Genomic DNA, 20,502 nt, shown 5'->3' with positions numbered 1-20,502 from the left:
TCCCAGAATTTCCATAATAGCCTCAATATGTTTCCTACCTGTGGACTGAACGCTAACCCACTTGAAGGAGAATGCTTGTGCTTCAGTACGGTCCATCCTGAGTGTAGCTACCTTTGCTGATTGCAGCAAGTTCTATTATAGTGATGGTATCATATCGCATATTCAGAGGAGTCTGGGTTACAACACTGAGGCTCCCATGGATCACTGGATTGTCCAATGATCGCATCCTACAACTACTTCCTTCCCTTTCTCTAGATAGATCGATGGCCCAGTGACTGAGAGCCAGGGTCATCTGACAGGGTCTCGTTTCCTGGAACAAGTCTTCTGCAGTTATTCGGTCGACCCAGACATGAACACACACACACACACACACACGCACACACACACACACAAACCAATTGTACTGCATGTGCACTAACACCAGTTCTGCATGACAAATTCCCTAAGCTGCGAGCATGTGGTCTCTTAGGTATCCCTGATGTAATACAGCATTTAGGTTCTGACAAACGTGATGCAGAATAGAAAACCCTCGACAATGTATGCGGCATGCCAGGAGGCATACGTAACCATCAGCATCCAGCAAACCCGCGATTCTCCCAGGACGCACAGTCTCTCCCCATACCGAGAAACACGCATTGTTATCTTTTTAATTCCTCCTTCGCTGCCTTTTGTATTGGTTTTATCTCGGTTTTATCCTCTCGGGCGAACGCACAGCGGCCGTGTCCATCTCATTTCATGCTCCGAGCGTTTCGCCGTATTCAGATGCGACTGCTCTCCATCTCCGCTTCCACCCCCCCCCCTTCCACCCCCCACCCCTCATGGGCCCGGCTTCCCACTCATCAGACATGCCACTACCTCTAGCGCATCATAGATTTTTATCCCCCCCCCCCCTTTCCGGCCTGTTGTTAGAGGGTTGCCTCTCACATCCCAGCAGGCCACGTCATCCATGATCCTTTTGGCTGCAGGGCAATTTGCACCCAGACCAACAGGTGGCACAGCTCCCTGCACTTGTAGAGCTGACCCCTGTTTGGACATGCTCCTGTTTCCTGACCTTCCCAGGACCGGGTCCAGGATGGGTCTGACGAAAAATTGTTTTACGAGGACGAAAAGCTTAGCGTAGTTAAATTGACAGTCGGATCACACAAGTAGCTGTACCTCAGGGAGCTGGGACACCTTTGCCTGCTTTCTTTCACCTGTTCGCTCATCCGAGAAGATATCACTGCCCCTACAGCACAGGTTTCATAATAGCAACTTACTGACTCCTCTCGGGAGTACATCTGCTCCCCTTAGCATTTTAAGAGGTATCATTGTACTTTTGCACAGCTACCGGAGCACACTTATATTCAGGTGACCTTTTTGTTTCAGTCATAGTGGTAAGGAGCAGGGCTTCCCTGCTGGGTCACTGTTGCTGTACCCTTGGTATTTAACCCAGAATTGCCTCCGCAAAATGTCCAGTTTTATAAACCAAAAAAATTGTAACATGTGTGAGTTGTACTGGGTAAGACTGTCTGCTGAATGACAATGATGTGACGTAATATTTCAGGAAATCCCGATATCCTACATTCTCTTTTAATGTGGAGTGACCTTGGTAACAGAGGAGAAGTGAGAAAATGGCACCAAGAGCAGTGCCACTCCTGAGGGGAGTTAACATTGAGCTTCACATCGAAACTCCAACCCCTGACGGACGCTCCAACTCTAGTGTGGACTTAAAATTTGAGCCCAACGTCAAAACTGAGGAGCCCTGAAGGTTCCTCTCACTCCTGTGTGGACTTGACATTGAGCTCAATATTGAAACTCCGAACCCCTGATGGATCCTCTGACTTGTGGGGACTTAACATCGAGCTCAGTGTCAGAACTCGAGACTCCTCTGACTCATGTGTGGACTTAACATTGAGCTCGACATCAAAACTCAACGCCCCTGGTGGCTCCTCTCACTCTTGTGAGGGCTTAACATTGAGCTCAATGTCAAAACTCAGGACTTCCCTTACTGCCCCCTGCCAGCCCCATCCAAAGAAGCTTCTCCAAGGTCAGAGAGAGGACATTCTCTGGATGTGGGATTGGCAGAGGATCCCCAGGCTATGAGGCATTAATGCAGCATGACGTGTGTGCAGAGTCAGGGATTGGGCTCTCCTGAGTTGCCTGTACGTGTGGGAGCAGAGGAGGTGCATTCTCCTTCTCCCGGGAGCCACATAGGCAGGCAGGCAGGTTTTCACAATGTGTCTGTCTCTGTGAGGTGAACTATCTGACAGACCACTGTCCGTCATAGTTTGTATGAGAATCCCCATGCAACCTCATCAAAATGACAGAATCAACCGTGACACCAGGACATAGGCAGCACCTGGGACATGGAAGCATCGCAGCATGGTGGTAAGGATGAGGGCTTGTAATCGCAAAGTTGCTGGTTCGATTTCCCCGCTGAGGCAGTGCTTTTGTACCCTTGGGCAAGGTCCTTACTCCAGAATTGCCTGAGTAAATATGTATAAATGGATAACATGTAAATAAACTTGTAACTGCTCCTGTAATTGCTGTGGATTAGAGCATCTGCTAAATGACTATAATGTGATTTAACATACACGTAGTACTCCTCTGACGTTCAGAATGATCATAACTCCCCCAACCTCCCCCTGCCCACCTGACCACTGCATCACAGTGTAAATTCAGATTTTCTTGATTTTATCGAATCTAGTGAAAATATCTACACGTGAGAAAGAAAATTCATCCTAATAAAGAAAGAGAGGGATGTTCATTGTGGCCCCAAAAATGGCCAGTACACAGTTGAGGAACAATTCAGCCGCTGCTTCAAAATATCCTCTCTACACAATTTCAACTTTCAAAGTTCACCCTTGAAGACATGTGGTGTGGCACCATGCACTTCCCATCAAAGCAAGGTATGTTCTATTCTGTTTCTGGTGTAACTGACACCATGTTGCTGTGATCAAACTTGCACTGAGCTCTTTTGCCTGACACAAGAACCAATGAAACAAAGCCTACTGGTCTGTCGACCACAACGCAACTTGCGCCTCTAAGGTCAAGGAGAAATCAAGTGACTCCTTCAAAATGTCTACAGAACAATTTCAACCATTTTCAACTTTGGGAAATGTGGTGTAGCAACATGTATTTCCCATCAAAGTAAGCTATGTTCTTTCCTGTTTCTGTGTAACTGACACCAAGTTTCTGCAATCGAGCTTGTGGTTAACTCTTAAGTGGGCAACAAGAAACCAGTGAAACAAAGCCTACAGGTCTGTCGACCACAACACAACTTGCACCTCTAACAGCACAGGAATACTGCCACTTCTGCTCCGGTGCTTTAGCCACTACCACAAGCACACAGAGGCGAATCGTCAGGTAGTTCAGCGTTTTTCAATCCTGCTCCTGGAGGCCCACTGTCCAGCACGTTTAACATCTTTCCCTGCTCTTCCTACCTGACTCATACACTGGCACTTTTGATTAGCTGAGCACACCTGATTTAAACAAGGGCATGTTAATCACACTAATCAGGTGTGTTTGGAGCAAGGATAGATAGAAGATATGCAGGACAGTGGGCCTCCAGGAGTAGGATTGAAACACTGAGGTAGTTCTCATTATGAACACACAATCTGGAAAGATGAAATGACAAATCAACGCCTTATCAAGAGGCAGTGTTGCAAGAACAACACCGTGATCCTCATATGAAATGTTGTTCACATCGCCACCTGTCTTACTGGAGTGATTTAAGTCGGCATCTTCCGTGCTTTTCTTTGCCCCAATTCTGTTTCATGAATCACCTCAACAATATGCAAATCAGAGACAGAGGAGGACACCAAGGCGTTTCCAGCTTTCCCGCTAATGTCAACAGCTCCCTGTTGACCCACAATCCTAAAATACTGAAACAGGGCCAACTCAGTCTCTCTGGCTGTGGAAAAACCCAGCCGCTTATGAGTAACCCCCAGAGAACTTTGTCGGTGTCTTCCTTAGCATTTTGTGATCGTTACACTGAGCTTATTGGCTGATTTAATCCTGCCCTTAGAAAATGAGACAACGAGGAGAAGACAAAGGTGAAAAGTGCCTTTATTGACATTACCTCGATACAGCAGTTTCTTATTCTCACCAGCCAACACAATTCCTTAAATAATAATTTACTCTCAGGGTCCTACCATAGTACACAGTAGTTCAATAAATAAAATATAAATAATACATGTTTCAGGCAATAAATATGACTATATTTATTATTATACTGTGTTATTTCACATTAAGATCAGTCCATTTTTTCTGCAAACCATGGATGAAAAATAATATAGTTTATTAAATTACTTAACCTAATGAAACGGCCCACACCTCGGTGCATTTTTTGCACTGAAACCTATGCACTCCTTTTAACTCAGTTCAGTACTGCACGCCATCCAGCAACTAATTCCAGATTATGATAAACTATTATCTTTCATACAAATATAAACTAATTCTCAAATACTTTGTTATAAGATATATATGTACGTATTTATATATATAATCATATATACAATTTTGAAAGCTTAAAGTTTTGTAGATTTTCCGATGCGGGCTGTTATAAAACTAGCTTTGGATGCCCGTGTTCATATGTTGTGTAATTAGAGAGTAATACTAAACTCTGAAACAATGCAGACAGACAAGCTCTACTGTAGGGGAACTCAAGGCAAGCCAAAGGGAGAGATGGGGAGGGTGTATTCGATCTAGTCCCAATATGCTTTGCCCTTTACTACAACCACTGAATTCAGGATAAACATTACGCTAATTTGTTTTCTAGTCATAGTATTTTTTGGGGTAGATTCAATGACGGCGAGACCGGCGATGTTCTGTGAGAACTACACAAAGACAAGAGAAATGTTACTCAAAGTTAAGGGCAGAGCACCGCAGGTGGTCGGACCAAAAGCACTCCCTCACCACCCCACCCTACCCCCCACCCAGCGCTCGCCTAATCCTCGAAAACAGTCATCCAGTGTATGGCTTTACCTGCAATGCTTCCAGTGTTAAGTCTCGGTTTCCCCCACTCCGGGTTCGAGGGCGTTTGGTTACCCCTCCGTAGCTGCTATCTGAACGCTAATGTTGAGTGTGTTCTACTGCGGGTGAGTGGCCGGGGGAGGGCCCCACAGAGCTGGTCCCGCCCAGGGCCTTACGACATCACTCCGAACACGGGGTTATGGCGGCAGATGCTGGGGCCGTACTCCTCATAGTCCTTCTTGGTGTGGCACACGTGGAAGAACTCAGGCTGTGAGGGGCACAGGGTGGGGGTGGGGGGGCAGATTGGGGTAAAAGAGGAACAAACAGGCACGTGTGGTTAACCACAGACACCATAAAGGGATGAGAACGCACCAGCCATTACATTATTGGCATTTTATAAGACACTCTTTTTACTTTGTTATCCATTCATACAGCTGGATATTTACTCAACCAATTGTGGGTTAAGTACCTTGCCCAAGGGTACAGCAACAGTGCCCCTGTGGGGAATCGAACCGGCAACCTTTCGGTTGTGAGGCCTGCTCCTTAACCACGATGCTACACTGCCACCACACTGAGCCCTACTTTGAAAAAGGCTCTTTAGTGCCAGCATCTGACTCCGACCTGCTTTAATCTTAGTACTCTGTTGCAAATCAGAGTTCAGGGATGGGAGTCAACCCTTGAATAACAAATTAGAGAATGCGTTATTTTTCCAGCACAACAATTTCTATCTGAAATGAATGAAATATGTACAGTGCGTAACATTTCATAACATGGTGACATGGCGCTAACGTGGGTCCGACTTTTTTTTTTCTGTAGAGTCTGTAGAAAATGTGGGGCAGGATCTTTTGAAATGACACATCTGAAATGCTTGTTTTTGGAGTTCAGTGAGTGTTGCTGAGGGATCGCCGCAGCAACATAAAACTTGGATCTAAAAGAGGAACTGTCACCCCTGTGGAGTGACGAGACTCACGGTGGACGCCAGCATGGAGCCCCCGAACCACACGGCGTAGCGCTGCATATGATGAGTGATCACCTGCACCTCCATCGGCTTGGGCTGCAGAATCGAACGGGAAGAACCTTCAGGTCTGCTCTGTCTACAGTTAGATCCATTTACTATCACACCATCTGTGTCTTCTCTCTGCGTCATACAATCACACGAATGTAGCACACCATCTCAGTCTGGTCTCTCTTTGTCTTAATCACGTTGATTTAAGTATCACGTCTTTGTCCCCTCTCTCTCTCTCTCTCTCTCTCTCTCTCTCTCTCTCTCTCTCTCTCTCTCTCTCCTCTTTCTCCCCCTCTCTCTCTTTCTCCTCTCTCTCTCTCTCTCTCTCTCTCCTCTTTCTCTCCCTCTCTCTCTCTCCGCTTTCTCTCCCTCTCTCTCTCTCTCCTCTCTCTCTCTCTCTCTCTCTCCTCTTTCTCTCCCTCTCTCTCTCTCCTCTTTCTCTCCCTCTCTCTCTCTCTCCTCTCTCTCTCTCTCTCTCTCTCTCCTCTTTCTCTCCCTCTCTCCTCTTTCTCTCCCTCTCTCTCTCTCTCTCCTCTCTCTCTCTCTCTCTCTCCTCTTTCTCTCCCTCTCTCTCTCTCTCTCTCTCTCTCCTCTTTCTCTCTCTCTCCTCTCTCTCTCTCTCTCTCTCTCCTCTTTTTCTCCCTCCCTCTCTCTCTCTCTCTCTCTCTCTCTCTCTCTCGTACAGTCACATTCATTTAAGTCTGCTCTGTCTGCGAATTACAGTCACATGCATTTCACTATCACACCCTCTTCATCTTCTCACTTTCACACAGTCACATCCATTTAAGTAGCACACCCCCACAGTCTTCTCTCTCTCTCTCTGTGCGATACAATCATGAATGTATCACACCATGCCAGTCTACGCCCTCTGGTTGTTACAATAACATCAATTTAAGCAGCAAACCATCTCACTTCTGTCTCTCTGGGTCTTATAAGCAATCACAGCATATTAAAACTATCTCCTACAGACATCATGAACAAAAAATGGCACACTATTGTGGGAGATAACATCTTTCATTTGATTATATGAAGCCTATCTGAGCCTCATTCACTTGTCTGAAAGTGGCTTACAGTGTGCACACACAGTACAACCCTTCAAAGCCCTAATGAGGAACCAGTAAGATGAATTTTTCACAGGGGCAAATTGGCAGTGTTGCTCCTGTTCAGCACGTCCAGTTTCACTACATCTATGGACAATTCTGGTAGGTATATGAGTCCCAGTAGTACTAGAATAGTATCTAATACCAGTGAATGGCCCTCAAGGCAGACTTACACTTTGACCAATGAAAGTGGAGCTCATGCTTAGAATTTCCCAGTATTGGACACTCTCTCACCACAAACGCCAGTCCCCTTTTAACACCACCCATAGTAGAGAAACAAGGCTGGGTCCAATTCAGCCAGTAAGGCCCGAGAAAACTCTTCTCACAGAACCTTTCTCTATGGGAAATGAAGTCCAGAGCCAAAGGCTGAGGCATTGTTCTACCTGGCTGGGGGACTTCAATTCTCATAACGCCTCCCTCTGCAGGTCATTTCATGGCAGAGTGAATCAGTCCATGGAGGAAGAAGAGGACGAGGAAGACGAGGAGGTGTACCTTTATCCTCCCGCCACTGAGCTCCTCGCTCAGCCTCAGGCGTGCGTCCACCACGCGTTTCAGATCTCGCTGAAGTCGACGCCCAAAGTCCCTGAACATGGTGGAGCCGCCAGACAGCACGATATTCTGCAACACACAAACCCAGAACAGCCATGGTACTGCCGGTTCCAAGACAAGAGAGCCAACATTCAATTACTCCAATATACGAGCATGAAATCCCTACTAGATCAGTGCCAAAATGTTTCTCAATGAACAAAAATTGAAGGCAAACTCAGAGTACTACCGATCAGGACACAGGAGCGCCCAAGAGCCCTGCAAAGCATAACAATTTATTTATATTATCAGTCCACCCCCCCCCCCCCCCCCACACACCACTCACACATGCTGTGATTTTAAATATCAACCAGCAACTTCAAAGCACGAAACTGCACTGCTGTCCCTGGTGGTCAATCCATTTTTAAACCACAATAAACAGCAGGAGACAAAAAAAAAACTAACAGATGACAAAACAATTACTCTGATTCTCCGTACAATCTGAAATTAAAGCCTGACTCTCAGTCAGGCTATCATCCTTCAGTACATTCATACCCACATCAAAACAGATTCATAAACACATTCAAGACTTCTCAAAGTGAAACGACGCATGGCCACATACAGACACGAGGTGCCAAAAATTCTTTAACTCAAAAAAAAGTTGTTTAACTTATAAAAAAAGAACCATCATTCCCTTTGTCTTTATTAAATACTTTTGGGGAGCTCTGTGACAGTGCATGATGTGTCCATCATTTTGTTTAACATTCAGAGGGGGGAAGCGCAAACGTGCCCATTTGTAAAACGGAGCACGCCAGCGGGATCCGGAGGGAAGCCTCCAGAGAGGTGACAGCTGGGGGTGGGGCTTGCTGTTCTTTCAGTGGAATTGAATATTGACAGCCGCCGACGGCAGGGGATTGGAGATGGATCTTGTGCCGTGGGGGGGGGGCGCAGGGGTTAGGTTAAATCCTTCATTTCAAAGGAAACTTATCAGGGCGTTTTGAATGGAATTTGATGTTGTGCCGAGGGGGGGAAGATAAAAAGAAGGGAAAATAGAAAAGATTTTGCTTTGCATTTTATAAATGCAACGCCAGCAACCCCCCCCTTGCATTCTGAGCCAGACCCAGAGATTAAAGGGCAGATCAACAGCCATCAGATGTTTTCATTTCAGAACGAGACGTTTTCATCGTGCCTCAGACACCACTTTTCATTGTTTACGCCCGCCCGGGGGTATCGGAGGGAATATTGATCGGGCGTAATTCTGACGGTCCGCGATGATTGGCTTCTGGGGTGATTAAATTTCCCAGGCCTTTACTGAAAGGTGACGTGTCTGGCCACCCCTGGGGAAATGCAACGTCTCCCCCGTTTTGGTTTCATACCAGATGGTAATGGCCTAATTGAATTTTCATACCAGTAAGTGATTGCTTAATTGAATTGTTCAGCTGTTCAGCTCGTGTCGTTCTTCCAGGTGGCCAGGTGTTCACGGTTCTCAGCCATGAGGATTTAGGGAAGGCCTGATAAGTCACAGGACTGACCCTCTTTACTCTTTGTCCTGGTTCAGGCCCACTGCTAGTATGCAGTCGGCCCTGTGATGTCACTCAAAGTGCAAGCAATCAATCAATCAATCAAATATGCCTTCACACATTGCTCTTAACAACAGAAGGGTCAGATCGTGCCACAAAAAAGCAATTTAGTTTTTTTCAAAACAATTTTTAAAACAATTTGGCATGGATAATAAGGGAAAAATACACAAGTGGCGCTGGGAAACGTAAGACTTTGGATATACTTGAGTCAAACTGGACTGCTGACAAAGACATGTGGTACAGTAATTAACCTTAACTGAGGGCTGCGTTTGAGGGGAGGGTAAACCCACAAAAAAAAAAAAAAAAATAGCGTGAAGAAAAAGTGTAAAATTCCCTGTTGGTAGACTGTGAGAACAAGTGCAAGGGAAATGCACAGTGCTGTCATATTAGTAATCCTCAGTAATCTGTGAAATCTTCATCTCAGGGAGCAAGACGCTCCCCTGCCTTCACACCGACCCATACTCATCTGTACAGGATGACTCTGGGTAAGGTACACACTGCCCCCTAGCCCTCGTAAAAGGCATTGCGCCTACACTTGCAATCAGCATTGCAATCAAGGACCGCGTGGGCACATGAAACAGTCTTGTTGTGGGGTTTTACATTTTTTTCCACACTTGGTGAAGTGCAGAAGCAAAATACCTAATTTACTAAGAACATTCTTCAGTTTTGTCTAAAATGAACTGCAATTAAGAATGTTTTTCATTATCAAAGTGTAGGCAGCTTTTAATTAATATACTTGTTAATCTACGGAGCAATTATTTCACTTTTCATAACAAGCTTTCACACTGATTAGACTGAGGAAGGACTGACGACCAAACAGATTACAACAAACTAAACAGTGATTAAAAATAAGCCTTAAGCCAGAACTCTCAACTCACAGACAAGGTTTTATTTTTTAATGAATAAAACAACATGTAGAAATATATTTTTAAAAACTCGATCAATTGATTACATTCGATCAAAAATAATCCTGGGTCACTGTTTTCTTTATTAATATACCAGACAGATTGATGGATTGATTGAAAATGACCATCAACTGCTGTTGCTGACTTCCAGACTTCCGGGCGTTTTAGCTTCAAACCCCTCCTAATAGGATCATATTCTCTGAGCCCAAGTGATTAGGACTATTGAGTTTCACCTCTCACTGAAATGCACACCACTGACACAGAACAGCCCTCCCCCCTCCCGGACAAATAAGGAGAGCACACACGGCCATTATTACATCATTACACCCTGACCAGTGCGTCATACAGACCTTACACACCCACCATCCATTCATACAGCTGGGTATTTGCCGAAGCAGCACAGGTTAAGTACTCTGCTCGATGAACAACAGCGCCCCCTATGAACCAAACTGGCAACTTCTGGGTTAGAAGAATTGCTGTGTAACCACTTAAGCCAAACGTTCACACTGGTCTCCGTGTAATTTTTTTTCAGCTCAGCCACTTAAATTCCCTGAGGAGGTCAGAGTGAACGGGTGTCTACCGGGTGCAAGCTGTACCTTGTACAGTGGTCTCCTGACATCTATCGGACAGTTCTGAATGACCTCGTCCACTACGTCGGAAATGGGCTGCATGAAGTCAGGGTTGGCAAACTGCAAAAGACAAACTGCTTATGTCAGTTCTCATGAAGGTGCACTTCATACTGCACGATTCCAATACATGTTTTATTCAATGACATCAAGCTTATAGTGAATATGGCTCTTTAAATAGATTTGAGTGTGTATTCACATCACACTAATCAAGGAATGAAGGTAAAGGACTCACAGTTCCAAAAAATAGGGATGCATTCAGAGTATGACCATGATTTTACATGACGTAACATTTACATTACATTTAGCTGGTTACAATTTTCTGAGGCAATTCTGGGTCAAGTACCTCGCCCAAGGGTTCCAAAGCAGTCCTCCAGCTGGGATTTGAAACAGCAACCTTTCGGTTACAAACCCTGGGTGTTATTGACTACACCACATTGCTGTTACTGTCTTTCACAGGTGTAATTCCAGCTCATGCGCTAATGTCCATGTTTAGATCTTATTGCTGGACACAGCAAAAGTGTGCTATACAAAACCTCTGCAGCGCAACTCACAGGGTATCTCTAAAGGATAAAAAATAAAACTTGAATGGGTACACTTCTGTTCTCTTGTGCTGGAAGTGTCACTGGCTAAGAGCGTCTGCTAAATCAACGTAATTTAAAAACACATGCCATGTAACTGCAGTTCCACTCAACTCCACTAGGAGGACACTATAGCCTAAAAAAGTAAAAACCCTCATATGAAAAAATTTTACCTCTGGATGAAAGAATATTTCTGGTCCAAGGAAGCGTTCATATCCAACGTCGATAAGAAATTCATTTTTGCTGATGGAATTAACACCCCTGTACTTCTTGATCCATTTCCCCGGATCGGAGTCGTATTTAGTAAATTCCTTCACGATGTCAGGGCAGATATAGCAGTATCTCTCCTAGGAAAATAAACAAACAAACAAAAAAAAAATCGGAAAATTGATTTCCTGCATAATAATGAATGTCTCTGACAGATGGAGGCATGACTGGGGGGTAAAACGCAGACAGCTGTGTGACCACAGATCCTGAGGAATCAGGAACTGGCATCCCATGTAGCCAATTACTGCCATTCTAATAACAAAAGCTTTACAAGATTAAAGTGTGATTTACATAATAAGTTCTTTTGGTAGTTACTGTTACCCAGGGACATTTGCATGGCTTCACTTTCCAAACCTTTCATTTATGCAACCAGACATTTGTTGACACAACCCACATAGCCTTCCTCAGGGTGCAACTAGTCACAGCGCTGTGTACCACCTAAGATTTAAACGTGCGACCTCCTGGATATGGGTCTGGATTAGCCACTATTCCACACAGCTTCCCAGATTCCCTTAAATCCATGTGTATGAATATGAGGATAACAATTGTAGTAATGTCTTTGTAGCAGTGTCTTTGGTGTGTGTGTCAGTGCTTGTATGTATCAGCCTATTTCTCCCTGGAGGTGTCTGTAAGGGTGTGGAAGCACTGTCTGCAGGGTGCGAAATACCGGGGGTCTCGGAGGGTCTGAGACCCCCTGAACGACACCCCCTGAAAGTCTCAACAGCAACATTTTGGGGGGGTTCTCTGGAAAAATCTTTAAAAAATTATTTGTCACTTGCAGTTGTCACTAAAAATGTCTTTTAACCCTTAAAGCCCGACAGACGCAGCCTGCATCCAAATTCACATCCCTTCTTCTTGGGTGAATTGCTCACAAAGTATTCATCGCTAACTATGCTAGTTGCTTGCCTATGCGACGAAGTGTTGGTGACAAAAATAATTTTGAATTTACATCAAATTTAAATCATAGTTACAATCTGCATACAGCTCAAACAGACAGATCAAACTTCTGCAAAGTAATATCTTTACTAATTTCTTCACCTATTTTCACACTCCTGTTTCTCGGTTGAAATCATGAAGTCCCTACTGCTTCACAACGTACCGCATATCAAAATAAACAGCAGAACTTATCGAGTAATCTGGTTTTGAAATCACAGCAAATTTCTGCATCGTCTCCAACATAGGGCTGACATTACATCCCACTTTGTATGAAAAATAAACACAAAATAATGTATTTGCTTGAAGGGCATAGTTGTTGCGTGGTTGTGTAGTTGTGTGAGTGGCCTTATTGTTAACAATATAAGCCTTGGTGATGCGTGTGCAAAGTGTGTATAGCCTACTTGATTGCCTTGGCTTACATCAATGAAATCTTGTATATTGCGTATTGAGTCTGTGTAAGACTCCAGCATAACACTGGAGAACTAGGTAGGGGCATACCTGCCAACACTCCGGTTTTTCCCGGGTTTCTCCCGTGTTCCAAGGCCATCTCCCAGCACCCTCCCGTTTTGTTGTTTCTCCCGGGAAACTCCCGTAATTTGCATGGCAAACTTTATCATGAATAAACACCATACACGGATTCATAGGTTTTGTATGTTTGTTTGACGTTACCAAAGTTGGCAGATCGTCTGTGAAATACAATCCAGACACTACATAAATTATTTATTTACTATCAAACCCCCCTCCCCCTGCCCCCCACTGAAAAAACCTCCCGCATGTTGAAACCTAAATGTTGGCAGGCATGGGTAGGGGGGACCCCCCCGATCGCCACCGGGTATTTCACACACTGACTCTGTGTGTGTGTGTGTGTGTGTGTGTGTGTGTGTGTGTGTGTGTGTGCGTGCGCGTACGCGCCTGCGTGGTAAACTCTACCTTGACTGCCTTTGCGGTCTCCAGGGACTGCTCTGGTGGAATCCCTATCTCCCTCTCTCTCAGCAGCTGCTGTATAAAGTAGGTTATGTCTCTGCCCGCTATGGGGATGTGCTTAATGCAGCTTCCGATGACGTAGCCTTCAGCCTGAGAGAGGGAGAAACATAGAACACTGCCACAGCTGTGCGTACTACAGCTACTACAGCTATACTACAGATACTACTGCTACTACAGCTATACTACAGCTACTACAGCTATACTACAGCTATACTACAGATACTACTGCTACTACAGCTATACTACAGATACTACTGCTACTACAGCTATACTACAGCTACTACAGGTATACTACAGCTATACTACTGTTACTACAGGTATACTACAGTTACTACAGCTATACTACTGCTACTACAGCTATAATACAGATACTACAGCTATACTAAAGCTACTACAGATATACTACAATCACTACAGCTATACTACAGATACTACAGCTATAATACAGCTACTACAGCTATACTACAGATACTACAACTATACTACAGCTACTACAGCCATAATACAGTTACTACAGCTATACTACAGCCACTACAGCCATAATACAGATACTACAGCTATACTAAAGCTACTACAAGCATACTGAAGCTACTACAGCTATAATACAGATACTACAGCTATACTAAAGCTACTACAGGTATACTACAGTCACTACAGCTACTACAGCTATACTACAGATACTACAGCTATACTACAGCTACTACAGCTATACTACAGCCACTACAGCCATAATACAGTTACTACATCTATACTACAGCCACTACAGCCATAATACAGATACTACAGCTATACTAAAGCTACTACAAGCATACTGAAGCTACTACAGCTATACTACAGTTTTATAGCTATACTGCAGCCTCTACAGCTATACTGCACCTACAACAGCTATACTACAGTTCTATAGTTATACTGCAGCCTCTACAGCTATACTGCACCTACTACAGCTGCTACAGGTATACTACAGTCACTGCGGCTATGCTATAGCTACCACAGGTATATTGCACCTACTACAGATATACTACAGACAAGGGCAAACCAACATTGTACAGTATTATATTATAATAACAGTATAATTACAGCACAATAGTACAATGAATAACATTTACACTGTCTGAACATCAAGGACTCTCATAACCCACTACAGTAAGCATGCAATAACCCTGTGGTTAAGGACAACTACAGCAAACATACACAAACACACACACAGTTTTGTTAAACTCTGTTTAGGGTGCCAATATCACTTTTCACAGCTTGAAAATAGTGCTGAAACTGAGCAGGGTTTTGCTATGACCAGCTAACCACAAGCCCCAAGGAGGGCAAAAGAAAGAGAGGGCATGGCGGTAAGGGGCAATAACCGACTAGCTACTCAGGTAACATGAGAAGTACTACATCTGAACAAAACACCACAGAGGCGGGTGGGGAAGGGGGCACGTCCACACGCACAGGGGCTTCAGAGGGCACACCCAACACCCTGGCCACACCCCATTTTATTGTCATAGGAGGGCACGTCCTGACAGATTGCTGGGCTGTTTACAATGCTTAATCCCGTAAAGGCCTGTCCTCCTCTACACGTTCTCTGATAACCTTCAGCCTGGGCTGGAATGGGCTTCTGTTTCCTGACAGTGTGCCACTCAGTCTGACGGATTTATAATCTGAATAGTCAACTGGGAAAGAACTGCCTTGTGGCATTTCAGCAAACTTAACAGTCATGGTCATTTCAGGACAATGGCTTGAGCTGCCTGGGTCAGTGCCCATTTTAGGTTATCCCAAGAATTCTTGGGTAATCCCATGCACGTTTCCTCTAGAAACATCAGAAAAATTTTAGGGGAATGATGGACTTTGTCCAAATATTTTAACAGATTAAGCATTTAACAGACGCTTTGCTCAATCAGGAAACGATGCAGAGAAACTCAATCCGACCGCCATAAAAATTTGACACCTGTTCAATTCCCATATACAGGTACAGGGGTTCAAACTGCGATGACGTCAGTGACTGACAGCTCCGTGGCCTGAAACCGCACATGGGCAGCGGTGTTATTTCAGTGAATGTGTATTCTCTCCACAGGCACGTTAATATCCAGGGGAAACTCCCACACATGCGAGCAGAGAGCTGCCCTTACCACGGGTATGGCGTGAGTGACTCCATCTCCGCTGTCAATCACAATCCCTGTCAGCGTCCGCTCTCCCACCTGCCTGGAGGTCCAGGAAGCGGCCAAGGCCAAAACCGCCTCAGGAGAGATAAAACATTACATATTACATTGCAAGCAGTTAGCAGACACTCTTATCCAGAGCAACTTCCAGTACAACAGAACATCAGTGTATCCATTCAATTTAAACGAGCAACAGTGTCAGACCACGCTAACAACACTCCCAGATAGGTGGGAAAATTTATTATTTTATAAAAACTACATATCCTAATATGCTCATATGACTGCTCCTCTGTGAGACCACAGCAGTGTGCTATAGTGGTTAGAGAGTGGGGTATGTGAGGTTAAGGCGTCTAAGGTGGGGCACTGCTGTTGCACACTTACTAGTTGTAGTAGAAAGTTGTCGGATAGCTACCTTCAATTGCTACTGTAAGTATCTTGTTACACAAATGGATAAATATGTAAAAACATAAGATATCCCAAGTGATAAGACGAAACAAAGGCAAATAATTATGGGTAGTAACGTAAATCTATGTACCTGTACAGCAATGTACAACCCAGGAACATTAAAGGTCTCAAACATAATTTCTGCCAGATACTCGCGGTTTTCAGGAGTGTTGAGCGGAGGTTCTGTCTGAACACACAAAAGTTATTCAAACACAGTTTGAAACTCTGTAATTTCTTTATGAAATACCAAAACCACAATGAATTTCTCAGGGGTTTGAGTAAAACTTGCAATGACTTTACACATGGAGCATCTCTTTTCAATTTAAACAACTTGAAAAATGAAAATTATTACATTAAACAGCTGCCACAATGGAGCATTCAGATGCATTTCAACCAAATGGCATATTACCTGCATGTTTATTCATACAGAGAAGTAAGACAGTAGAATTAACAGTTTGCAGTAGTAATGTTGTTTGACTAGTCCACTGTATGAGAACTGTCTTTGTGTAATACCATGAGAAAGTTATGGTCTTCTGGCTCAGCTCGCAGGTACTTGAATATCACTTGTTCCATGAACTTTTCCATCATATCCCAGTCTTCAATGATGCCGTGTCTGATTGGCCACTGCAAAGCAACAGAGACATATGATTGGATGGATAACAACTGGGGTAGAAAAGGCTTCTCTCTTTGAACTCAAGACTCGATGTGAAACATTAGGACAAAGATGTGAAAGTTACGTGCAAGAACTTCAGCATTTCCTGTTGTGGAAACATGCCCTTAATTTTCGTGTTGATGATGTTGCTACTCATCTGAATATCCCTTTTTTTAGCGCTGAAAACTTTTGAATCAGAGGGTTAAGGCCTTATTAAAAACTTCAAAATATGGGTATGTCAGTGACTTTTTTGTAGGTCAAATCTATTTTAGTCCGTAACCAAATTACTACAAACCTCTAGGCCAAACAAGCATACCCATGAACTAAAAAAAATTATCTGCTGCTGCACATCACTAACCAGCTTCTTCTGTCAGTTATTAAATGGTAACGCATAACAAAGTGATGCATTGACGCATTGAGAGTACCTCACCTTGGTTGCATAGTTGGGCTTATCAATAGCTTCGTCGCCTATGAAGAAGTCCAGATCATCCACTCCCCGCACCAGTCGCCTCTGGGCCTGGTCTCCCACTCCGGCCGTCTCTCTGACTGCAATGCCTGAAATTGCAAAAAAAAAAAAAAAAAAACACTCTTCGGTGCTTCGAAAATCTGGCCTGCCTCCCCTCCAGCCAACATTTGCTAAATGTATTCCTGCCTAAACGCTGCCTCCAGCGTGTGATAGTGGGGAAACCGAAAATGCAACCAAACGTTTGATATTTTCTGCTACAATCACTTGGCTCCTCTGCCCTGACCCCAGGAAACCGGACTCCATGTTAAATCGGACTCCAGACTCCATGTAATTGCATATTAATGCATACAAACATAGCGGCAGGGCTACATGTTAGGAAAAGTGCTGTTTACAGTTCACATAATACATCCTCAGGTGCAGGTATGATTTTGCAGATGTCCATTTTCCTTCCCCCCCCCCCCCCCCCCCCCCCAAGGCAACGTGTATGTAAATGCTAACAAGTAACTGAACGACATACTTTTAACGGCTGGTCAGGCGTTGCTTGTTTTCTGCAATTGGCTATTGAACATGTGCACTGGTCAAATAATCCTGGCCTCATTTTGTTCAGTCTCCCTATGTTGTAAAGGACTCGGTTCGTTATAAACAAACATACATGCTGGACAGTAATAGTTATTTTTAAGAGTCATAAAACTGCAAGTGTTTTTATTATATTATTATATTATTTTATTATGTTATTATACTCACATGAGGGCATGATAAATTGAGGTTCTGTGTTACCAGCATATCCAATCTTAGTGTATCTGTACGTGAAAAAAATGAATAATTATACACAAAACACATTAACAATGTCCATACATCATATTCAAGTGCATGCACTCAGTAAAAAAAATAAACAAATGTTAATTACTCTATTCAAAGATTTATTACCATAATTAGAAAAGTGGTTCTGGCGAAGTTGTTTCCCCTACACAAACTAATCTGGCAAAGTGATCTCTCCCACATGCTGCAGTTAATTAAAGCGACCTGGTCTATACTGGCGTTACCTTCGGGGTGAACATCTCATTATGAAAACTTAAAGCACTCAGTGTTCGCGAAGAGAGGCGTGGTTCTCCTGATCAATGCACGCCTTACATCTGCCAGGTACAGCACACGATTAGGCAGTAAATGAATGTAATCTGCGCGGAAAACGTGTTTCCTACACGCTAACAACTGCGCAAAATAATTTTGCTGGCTACAGCACAGCTCCATCCCTATGACATATCTGGCACAATATTTTTTCTCTTTTCTTTTTTTCTTTGACCTCATTTTTAACAAAAAAAAAAGGAGACGAACAATGAGTGTACAGTAGTCCACAGGAATTGAACAACTAATACATAGTTTTATTACAATGAATGCTGTTTCCCTTTGAAGCAGAATTATAAAGTTCATAACTTGCTTATTCCGTTTTAAGTAACAGTCTAACTAACTAACGTTGGCCTGTTCATGTTGTGTGCTCAAACCCAAATAAGAGTTGGCAAGTTAGCAAGGTAACCACCATTGCAACAATCCCAAATTATTAAAATCATTAAAATCGATTTCCAGAACTAAATGATCATAACTAACTGCCTGTCATACGCGCTACCAAGCAAATACATGTCCCATCATTGCAAATGATTGTCTCCATCTAAGTGTTAAAAACCGCCTATTACCTGGTATTAGTACACTGACAGGTATTAGATATATTTGCTAGGTCTGCCTAGATAGCACAGTCTGTTCTATTTTTGTGCAATGTATCAACATTGCCGTGTCTTGGCTCTGCACGAGCAGAGCAGCTGGTTGCTAGCAGTGTGTTGACGATGAAAATGTAGCTTGAGCAATGCAATTTCGCAGGGCGCAAAGCTGACTTCGGCTAGCAAGCAAACTAGCTAGCGCACCAAAATAAACAAACTCACCCAGTTCCACAGTCAATCACGCAAGGAGGTAATGGCACTGCCATGCTCTGGGATGACGGAGAGGACCCCTAAAAGCACATGAATTGCCAATGCTAAACGAGCTAGCGACAGCCGGTATGCGCGACAGCAGCTAAATGTATCGATAAACTTTTAACTTGCACCTAACTGGCTAACTGCATAAGTACCGATTCGGTATTGTGCAGCTGTGCTTAATCACGCATGCACCGTTATTTCGTCTGACAGTGCCACTGCTTCCCGAGTCAAAGGCAAAAGAGAAAAAATAGAAAACACATTCCGAACGCATTTGCCGGATGTTCTCGAATCAAACGGGGAATGCTGTCTCCATAGCAACGGCGAGTGCGCCAGCACAATGGAGTTTTTTTTTGTGGGGGGGTGGGGGGCGGTGTCCTGCTGCTCAGCCCCCTCGCAGACTCACCGGATCTTTAATTCACCTGGATCGCTCACCCTGGTGACTTTATGATACCCGACCTGCCAGATGATCCCTCACATAATAAAAATAGATCGGAGCTGAACCATGCGCGGCACGGCGCTTTCATACACTGTGTTCTGGGACGTGACGCTGTGCTGATGCTGCAGATTCTGGGATAAGTCACTTGGACGCCGCGTTCCGCGCTGCGCCCGCGATCAGCTAACCCGGCCGTCTAAAAGATTGATGCATTTGTGCAGAAACTGCAAAACCATCTGCGCAACCGATACCGTGGAAAGTACGACCCATGGAAGGGTAGCTATAGCCTGGGTTTCACGAACTTCGTCTTTTGCAGCGTTGTTGATAGCTTTAGGACTGCGGGTTATGGAGAAACTGAACAACTTAAACCCATGTAGTGGCTATCTTTCTTGCATATACTTGAGGTTCGCCAGGTAGCCAAGCCTCGTCACTAATTTTCGTGGCCACACTGTAGTCTTTATAAGTAATAATACAGTATACAGGGTATTGTACAGGATTACAATCTAAATATTCGTTTGGTTCTCCTCTTCTTGTTTTTGTTTAGTTCCGTCGCAACTATTGTAAGGAGTCTGTATCTGTATCAACATGTGTTCCAACATGTGTTCCAAGGTACAATACAGCCCACGAAATAATTTCTCACTTTCTATACCAATATTGTCTTCCGCCACCAGGTGGTGACGTATCATCATCTAATCATTTCATCATATAATGTTCCAGCAACTGACCAAACGCCTTAAATACTGCTCAACGGCACAACTAGACTAGATGTATTTGAAGTACACCTTACATAGGTAGCTGTCCTTGGTTTGTGTAACTGGGCAATATGTGAAAGGTGCATAAAAGATCTGTCAAAAACCTTATCAAATGATCTCTAATCATCTCTAATGGAAAGTTTTCTTGATAAAATATTATCTACATCTAAATGGATAG

General features: G+C 43.9%; 1 protein-coding gene across 1 annotated transcript; it reads right to left on the bottom strand.

Moving 5' to 3' along the window:
- Positions 1 to 4,310: 4,310 nt before the first annotated feature.
- actr3b (actin related protein 3B) lies at positions 4,311 to 19,302 on the bottom strand. Its single transcript, XM_036521285.1, has 12 exons — positions 19,107 to 19,302; positions 17,920 to 17,975; positions 17,140 to 17,264; positions 16,571 to 16,681; positions 16,149 to 16,244; positions 15,584 to 15,691; positions 13,410 to 13,553; positions 11,450 to 11,623; positions 10,666 to 10,758; positions 7,552 to 7,677; positions 5,924 to 6,007; positions 4,311 to 5,221 (listed from the first exon to the last, which is right to left on the bottom strand). Exons 1-12 carry the CDS (start codon positions 19,148 to 19,150, stop codon positions 5,126 to 5,128), a joined length of 1,257 nt encoding a protein of 418 aa, XP_036377178.1. The 5' UTR covers positions 19,151 to 19,302; the 3' UTR covers positions 4,311 to 5,125.
- Between the last annotated feature and the right edge of the window lie 1,200 nt (positions 19,303 to 20,502).

Source organism: Megalops cyprinoides, chromosome 2 (assembly GCF_013368585.1).
Source record: "Megalops cyprinoides isolate fMegCyp1 chromosome 2, fMegCyp1.pri, whole genome shotgun sequence".
Classification (NCBI taxonomy): Eukaryota; Metazoa; Chordata; class Actinopteri; order Elopiformes; family Megalopidae; genus Megalops; species Megalops cyprinoides.
The sequence above is the reverse complement of the archived record's forward strand: the minus strand, read 5'-3'. Positions and strand labels throughout refer to the sequence as shown.